Genomic DNA, 9,134 nt, shown 5'->3' on the forward strand with positions numbered 1-9,134 from the left:
TTTAGTATATTAGCTATTTCATTGGGCAATACATCTATATTTCACACTTATAAAATCATGATTTGTAACTGAATTTTAGAAAGATATTGAGGGAAATTGGTAATTAGCGTACAAATGATGCCAAAATGTAAAACTGTATTTAGTATTTTATTTTATAAATCACTTATTATAATATTTAATCCTTAATATTTTTATGTTAAAAAACTCATGATTAATCTTTCGAACTAGGAACGTGTGTCCAGTGTCATATGATGATGACACTTGACACTTGTCTTGACTGTTGACATTAGAATTTGACATCTTACGGTGTTTTCACGAAATCAAGTCAATAAAAATAAATTATCAAGTTTTTGCACCCTGCCGGCGACCGGTGTACTTTGCTGAGAATAGAAAATCATTTAAAAATGGCTGCACGTAGTATTTTTAAAATTGGGAGCATTGGAGGCGCAAAGAACAGCATTTTTACTGTGCGACATACAAGAAACGTTTCGTCCTCATGTAAAACATTTCGGAGAAGTGGTCAAAGTTGCAAATAAAATGGTATGTGTTTATCAAAATTATTACGTAACCTTGATTTCGAGTTTTTTTTTTAATAATGTTTTTTGTTATTGGTATTATTATTTTACCAAAGCTGATGGCAAAAACATCACAAAGGCAATTATTATAAGATGTATGCCTTTAGATCAAGATGTCGTTGTTTTTTAATCTTAATTGATTTCTTTTTTCCATATGATCGTGGTATCTGTAGGTCAACAAGATACAATATTAAGTAAATAGTTTTGTAAAAAGAACAATAGCTTTTAACCAACCTTTTTGTCCATCTATGTAAATTAATGAATAAGTAAATTCAAATTGAATGGGAATGATAAGATTAGTTATAATTTCAATTTAGCCATTGTTTTTTATTTGTGGTACTTAATTTTTTAAAAGGATTACTTCCTACATGCATTTACACTATGGATCTTTATCTGAAATAAATAATTATTACTATTATTTGTAGTAATTGTAGTTTCAGAAGACAACTAAACAATCTTCATTCCCAAAACAACTTACTTTTTATTATTTTCACCTCCAACTGGTACAAGACAATGAAACAAAGAAAATTTTATATTTAAATTTTCTCCTGATAGTTCAAAGTATGCCGCCTTCATGGCCATAATGGGGACTACAATGAAGGTTGCACTGTTCAAAATGTTGGAAGAAAATTGAAATATAAAAAAATGTGATAAAATCTGAACTGTACATTTCTTTTTAGGTCTAATATTTGTGTAAGCACAAGAAATAATTATAGGAAAAAAATACATATATTTGTAAAATTTTCAGTTAGAAGCAGCTAAACTATTCCAAATACCAGTGTACATCTCTGAGCAGTATCCAAAAGGTTTGGGGCACACCACAAAAGATATCAAAGTGGAGGATGCAGCAATGGTCTATGAGAAGACCCAGTTTTCGATGTACACCCCACAACTGCAAGAAAGGCTGAAGAAGGACATACCTAACTTGGGTTCTGTTGTGCTGTTCGGGATTGAGGTTGGTAATGTTTAAAAACAAATTGTAATTAGAAAATGGTCCACTTTACAACATTGCATAAATCTAATGTAAAAAACAGTTAATTTATTGTTCTCATACAAAGACTGCATCTAGCTCACGAAGTAGTTGATGAAATATTTCTATTGTAGCTTGACATAAAATACCAAGTCATAAGGTATGTTTTATCTCCTTACTTTTTTGAATAGCAGCAAATAATAGTTATGTCGGTCTGAATGGCCATCTGTGCTACAACATACCTAGCGAAGCTCCACCATGGCCTTATTTAACAAAGGAACTGACTCTAAATACCATAAGCAAAGCCCATGATTTATACCGGAACCCCCCATGAAGGGCATTTTTAATTATTCACAGCTTGCCATTAACTAATCAGCAAAAGTTAATGATATAGCAATTACTTTTTTTTTAATAAACATTTCTTCAATATAATTCCAGGCACATGTTTGCATTGAACAAACCGTGATAGATTTACTGAATGAGGATATTGCTGTCCATGTGCTGGCTGATGGTGTTTCTTCAAGATCACTCATGGACCGAGGACTGGCACTACAGGTATGATGTTCTTTTTTAAAAGAACCAGTGAAAAAAAATATTTACTTATTTTGAAATTAGTTTCATTTGATAACCTTTTCTTCCGTTATCTATTATACCACTCTTAAACGTCACTTTCATGTAATTGAAGTTAGCATAATAAGCCTATTAAAAGAGCCTTTTTGCCGAGCATGTTACACAAAATAATAGTTTGAAACAATTAAAGTTTTTTTTTTGATAATCTTAATATCACATCTCACATTAGTGAACAGATAGATTCAACATATCCATAGTTTCCTACTCATAAAAATAACCAAATTACAATCATCGCTCATTCTTAGTAATGTTTTTTCCTAACACAGTAACATATTTTCAGCGCATGCAATACATAGGGTGTTTCATAACGACGTCGGAGAACATTCTGTTCAAACTGATGAGAGACAAACAGCATCCAGCGCTTAAAACAAATCTCCAAACTGAATAAAGTGCCCACAGTTGATACTTTAGGTTATGATTTCGTATCGAAACTGTGATAGGAATTGTTTTTAGTTTTCTAATGAGCATATTTTTTTTATTTTTTGTATATTATTAAATTGTAAAAAAGTCTTATTACATTGTATGTAGTTACGTGATATTTTTATAAATATGTCTTTTTATAAAAAAAAGCAATAAACATTTTTATATAGACATTGTGACGCAAATTATTTTCTATAAAATTTTAAATAATATAAAAACATTATAAGTAGTAACCTACATAGGTAAATATCTTATACATTATATTTTATTAAATTTAAAATATTCCATAGAAGATATAAATAGATTTAATGCACTTTATTAGAAGATAACTAAATGCTAGTAATCTTCATAATGTAATACATGATATAAAGCTCACATGACTATAAGATGACTGATGCGACAACATCAAAACCATATATGACAATATGGTATTAATACAGCCCATAAAAAAAGTGTGATAAACTTGTTTGCTTTAGTATAAAAAACTTCCAAACACATGACAAGAAACCTATATGTATGTTTTCTCTGCACACAACTCAATGACTCTTATTTTTATTATTTTAGTTTTGTAATAAACTTGTTCAATGTGGTTTATAATTTTTAAATTTTTGTGACAATATACATTTACTGAAACAAATGTTTTTAATTTCAGCGGTTGCAAAATATCGGATGTTTTGTGGGTACTTCAGAGAATGTGTTGTTCAAGATAATGAAGGACAAAAACCATCCGGCATTCAAACAGATATCTCGAATGAATATTGTCCCTACACCTGATGAATTTGGTGCTAGCAGCCTAAAGAGTCAGTCGCTTTAAGTTTGCGCAGAAAGACCTAGCATAATAAATAGGTGCTATTCATTTGATTACTCTTGTGGGAGCACTGATTATTGGAAAACAATATCGATGGTTAAAAGGCTAATTGAATTAGCGAAGTTTTTTTTAGAAAAAATTTAACTAGGTAAAAAAAACATAGAAAAAACTACTGATTTTAAATAGATATGAAACTTAGTGTCAAAAAATGCTGCTTTAGTCAATAAGCCTTTGACCCGTCGATATACAGTCTTTGATTATAATGTATATTTTTTGCGTGTAAATATTGAAATCCAACATAAAAGGAATAAGGGTACTGTTAAAGATTCTATATTTCTTTAAAATGAAGTAGTGAAAAATACTGTTCATGTTTTTCTAAAAACATACCATCATCTTTACGTGTAAATATATTTAATGGGAATAAAATTAATTATAGATAAAGAATGCAATATGTGTTTTTTTTTTTCATTTCAACAATGACCACTTGAGCTGCTCCTTCGCCGATTGTAGAACCTGAAAACACATAAACTAACTTATAGTAGATTAAAAAATAACTCACTTTAATTTAATTAATTCACAGCATGTTCTTAATAAACCAACATGTGAATTTTAAATTATAAATGTATTTAATAAAGAAGACCATATATAACACATGTCAATATTTCTATATTGCAATTTAAATTATATGAAAATTATTGGAGAATTGTTAGCTTTTGAATTTTAGCTCAAAAGGCATAGAATATATGCAAAGAACGGTGTACGAATAAAGTCCAGAAGCCACAATTCCTTATGTAGCCTATCACTACTAATTTTAACAGTGAGATCGATATGAATAAACCTATTCCTATCAAGAAAAAATATAATAGTATTAATTAGCATTCCAGACTGGCTGAGCTCTTATGTCCAAGAACAGTAGAAATATAGGGATCCTCGTAAAGGAAAATAGCTGATGTGAAACACCGACGCTCTACAAACTCTGCAGTTGCTAAACATTGTTAAGTAGGCTTCAAATATTATCTTCGTTTAGGCAAGCCACCAACTCTTTCCAAAAAACACCGATTCCTACCTAGGATGTTTCACGAGGCTATTGAAATTAAAAAACGTCAAAATTTCAATTGATATGATGATTGAAAGCTTGCACAATCCTGAGGTCATGTTCCACATTTCATTAAAAGACCGGCTGTCAGACTTCAAGACACTGTATGCTCATTCTGCATAGATAGGAAGGACCGTCAACAGCTAATTATTTTAATAAAAAAATGCGTGATCCGCCAACAAAAATTGCAGAATATAGATATATGGGCCAATATTTCAAGACTTTTTTTGTCACCTATTCCTTGTATCTTCCAGATCTTTTTTTTTTCGAAAATATTTAATGTACACAAAGAAAGTCTACCATTTTATTCAATGCATAGATAAAATTTTTACTAGTCTAAGATTTCCCACTACAGCTTGTATAAAGTGCTTTGAAACTTAAACAAAATCTTGTATACTAATAGAGTGCTTATAGGTAAGTTGCCTGAACTCATTTGCAGCAGAAAAGAATATGTACATTTACAAATTAAAGTAACCCGTGAACTTCATAGTCAATATAAAATTATGCAGTAACAATTTTTTTTATACGCATCACAACAAAACAGTCAAAATCATAATTAAAAAAGAATCCTTTATGAAATAATAACATATATTAGAATAATAATTTGGCCACATATAAAAAGGACGTTATATTTATTTAATAAGCAATTTAGATTAACAAAAAAGAATTTCTTTATTGGCGATGTTTCTTTTTAACTAATAAAGAAATCTAATTTAACGCTACACTCCGTTCCTCTGTCACTTTTTTATTTTCTAAAGATTTTTTTTCATTGCTATGAATGACGAGTCGTGTCCGCCGTTTCCCTGATGGTAAGCGATACAACCCCCCATAAACAGCAGAAACACCATCCAACACCTTGAATTACAAAGTATTGTTTGGTATTTCACTGCACTCGCCATCCTGAGCGAGGGATGTTAAATCTCACTATGTCCAGTAGTTACACTGGCTACAATGTCTTCCAAGCCGGAACACAACAGTGACTACACGCTGCTGCTTGACGGCAGAAATAGACATTGCGGTGATACCTACCAGGCGGAGTCTCACATATGAGAGGCGTACCATCAGTAACTAAACTGTAACAGTACTGAAATAATATGGTCATTTCGTATCTTACTTTATGCAATTGTTTGTACATATGGAAGATAAGTAAAGTAGATGAATTCAGTGTAAACATATTATAATAGTGTGTGATATTTGCTACATGCTCAAGAAGTAAAGAAAAAGCAATAGAAGGTTGCCAACAACAAAATAAAAAACGATACTACAATGTTAGTATGTGTTTAATAAACTATATGCTTACTACAATAATTATAATGCATACTTGAAGCCATGAAAATAGCAGAATCATAAAAACATGGTTTAAGACCTCAGATCTAAACACAAAGTCATAAATGGTATGGCAAGATAACTGCAAAATTGTCATATTTTTTTTAAAATAAGAAATTCCCAGCTAATATCTAGAACAAAAATTTTTGAAAATTTAAACAATTCCAAACAAAAAACGTAAGCAAAGCATGGCGTTCAAGCATGAAAATCATAAATTAAATATTATTACAATATTTCCTTTGAAACACCCTTTATAAAGCCATATGAATTTGAACCATAACCTCCTAGATTTAGTAATATTTTCACAGTAATTTTTGGTATCTAGTTTAGGTCTATTTTTATTCGAATGTCTTTGGTCAATGTTAATAACTACCACCGGTAAATTATCTCTCGTACCTTCCCGTTTACATATTCATGAGGTTAAGTATCTGAAATTTTTTAATAAAGATAAAATTATTGTTTTAATTAAAATTATAGACATGCAACAAATAATGCGATCGCGAAGTGTATTAGTGATTGTTCTTTTCATAATACTTTAGTTCTATATTTCGGAAATTTATTTTCTCGTTATTCGGCATAAACGCCACTATCGAATAATTTAAAGTGTTATACACAATATAATCATAATATCTTAACTGTGCTTCGAAAATCCATTGACAGATTTTTCAATTTAGTATTTAAATCAATAGTGTTATACTGAACATCATTTTATGATTCTATGATGTGTAAAATAAATCAAAATTTTTACTCAAAACATGCAGTATGTATTTATAGCAAAATAAACATATGAAACAAGCGCCACGTTAGTACAAAAAAGTGAAGTTAGAAGCAAACCAAAATGGAAAACAAAACGACTTGACATTATATCCATTTATTATCCAAATTAACTACCATACGGCATATATAATACAAAAATAAGATAAAAAAAACACTCAAAACAAAATCAAAACAAAAAAAACTTAAAATATACCAATATATTGGTGTTTCTTTACACGAATAAAAACACAAATAAACATAAAGAAAGGGACACCATCAGGCACAAATGACCAACCATAATACTGTTTTTAAAAAAATGCACTAGGTTTTATTGGGAAAGTTTATTGCTTCTAATCATGGAATTATTAATTTCCTACATCCATGCTTAGAATTTATCTAGGATTTACCTGCTGTTACTAAAAAATACCTAACCGACGACAATATTTCAAATAAAGTATGGCACCTGACGAAACTTTACAATCACACAATTCTAATTTCGAATATTTAAAAAAAAGTTTGTTTCTAATGATCGTAAAATTTAAACAGTTTTGTTTACTTTTAAAAATCGTTACTTGCCAGAAATATTTTTCAAAATTATTCTTGCATGCCCATGCATACTTCAAATGAAAATATATAATAATTTGTAATATGTATATGAAAGTAAAAAATAATAAATCTCTATACAGATCAGTATCTAAATTGATAATAATTAGTAAATTAGTAAGTATCCAACGTCACAAATCTACTTGACTGTTACTTGAGTAACACTAGCTTGAAATAATTTTAGGATTTTTATCTTTGTAAATCAGAATTATATGCTCAACACTAGCAAGAGAAGTATGTATGGATGCAAAGTTTTTTAGTGAAACTTTGTTCTATTATAAATAGATGGGATAGATAAGTTGATGCCAATCATAAAGTACCCAAGAGAGTAGATTCAAGCTTTAAAAAATATCTAGTAACATATTACCAACATTATTTCATCTCACCATCAAACTTTTCTAAAATTACGGAAACTCAATCTTATTTATTTATTTACACTTCCTGGTATTCATCTTTAAATGGTATTTTGTCTATTCCTATTGTACAGATGGATCTTTAATTACTTAAATCACAATACTGCCCGTAGTTATACATTAAACAACATAAGTAATTGACGCAGTGAATATCAGAGTTACAACCCCTGCACTGTTTTTTTTTAAATGAGCACAGCAATGTGACCATACTGCATCTGATGGTAAGTAGAGTGTGGTCGATTAGCATGTCGACTGACGAGAGATGATTACCCCTCGGCAGTCGACACAATTATGCCGGCCTGTTGAAACCAGATATATACAGGCTGAGCCCGATGCGACACACTTACGTGGGCCACTATGGCGGGTTTTAACACTGTGTACGGTGGTCGCTATCCGGTCGGATATAAAGTACATCTTACCACCAGCTCTACCACTAAAAACTACTTTGGCCAATAGTCCAGCCATAATAGCCTCAACTCCAATACCCTCATTATTGACATGGTTATCCACAAAAGCACTTTGTTATGAAACAATATGAAATGTAACAGTAGTGTGCTACCAGAAGAATTTATTAAACTGGTCCATTACCTGCGCTACTGTCTGCTCTCCTAGTGGCACGTCCTCTGTGCGCAACGCAGCGCGACTCACGATGGATGTTGGGTCCGAGTCTAGGATCACACTGGAATATGGAAGATTCGTTATTAGAATTTTACATCGAACTGTTGTTCGATGTAAAATTCTTAATAACGAATGCTACGAACACTAACGGCTAAATATGAACATATTTCTTCGTAATACAGGACTATTGAGCTGTAAATGGTATTAATGTATGCTGATTGCCTCGGCGGGATAGTGGTAAAGCATAAGCGGTATAAGTACATTTATTGCGCTGAGGTACTGGGTTCGAATCCCGGTCAGGCTAAAATAATAGTGACTGGGTTTTCCATCATTAAAATAACACATCTCAGCTTGAAGTCGGGAAGTTGGCGGTGTGATACCCCCGTGCCTCGGTAAGCACGTTAAGCCGTTGGTCCTGCGCCTGATCTCTCTCTGGTTATGTCAGATTGCTGTCTTACCTGATTATGAGATGAAGGAACAGAGTGCACCTTTATATTGTGCACACACTGGTGCTCTATAATATCTTTCCATTAAGTAGCTGATCTCCGTTGAGATTGGCTGTTGTGCCGAATATGGTAAGAAGTGATTCTTAAATAATGTATAGACTTTAAAGTGGACCAAGCATATCAAACAAATTTCTATTTTATAGACTTTTCCATTACTGAGAATGATGTTATAGTTTAGACTGTAGTACATGCTATTAAATAAATAATAATATTACATCACAAACTTCGGATTTCGATTTATCTTCTCTAAATATTAAAACATGTTTTGAAATTGAAATCATATGTTTAAAATTGTTATCACTTATGAAAATTTTTAGGAAGTGATAACAAAAAAAATAGAAGCCAACCTTGTTTATTATCTGTTACAAGTTACAATACAATGCATCAATACCCTGAATTCAAAACCAAATCTA

General features: G+C 31.1%; 1 protein-coding gene and 1 long non-coding RNA gene across 2 annotated transcripts; one reads left to right on the top strand and one right to left on the bottom strand.

The window, feature by feature from the left end:
• Window positions 1-276: 276 nt before the first annotated feature.
• LOC119188531 (isochorismatase domain-containing protein 1-like) lies at window positions 277-2,768 on the top strand. Its single transcript, XM_037440066.1, is given in 6 exon segments — window positions 277-422; window positions 424-540; window positions 1,324-1,530; window positions 1,984-2,100; window positions 2,456-2,533; window positions 2,535-2,768. Coding segments are annotated over 6 exon segments (615 nt in total). The 5' UTR covers window positions 277-404; the 3' UTR covers window positions 2,613-2,768.
• A 949-nt stretch (window positions 2,769-3,717) lies between these two features.
• Window positions 3,718-8,294, bottom strand: LOC119189693. Its single transcript, XR_005112549.1, has 2 exons — window positions 8,186-8,294; window positions 3,718-3,916 (listed from the first exon to the last, which is right to left on the bottom strand). It is a non-coding gene; the product is annotated as an uncharacterized LOC119189693 (long non-coding RNA).
• Window positions 8,295-9,134: the final 840 nt, after the last annotated feature.

The sequence above is a fragment of the Manduca sexta genome, chromosome 18, assembly GCF_014839805.1.
Source record: "Manduca sexta isolate Smith_Timp_Sample1 chromosome 18, JHU_Msex_v1.0, whole genome shotgun sequence".
NCBI lineage: Eukaryota > Metazoa > Arthropoda > Insecta > Lepidoptera > Sphingidae > Manduca > Manduca sexta.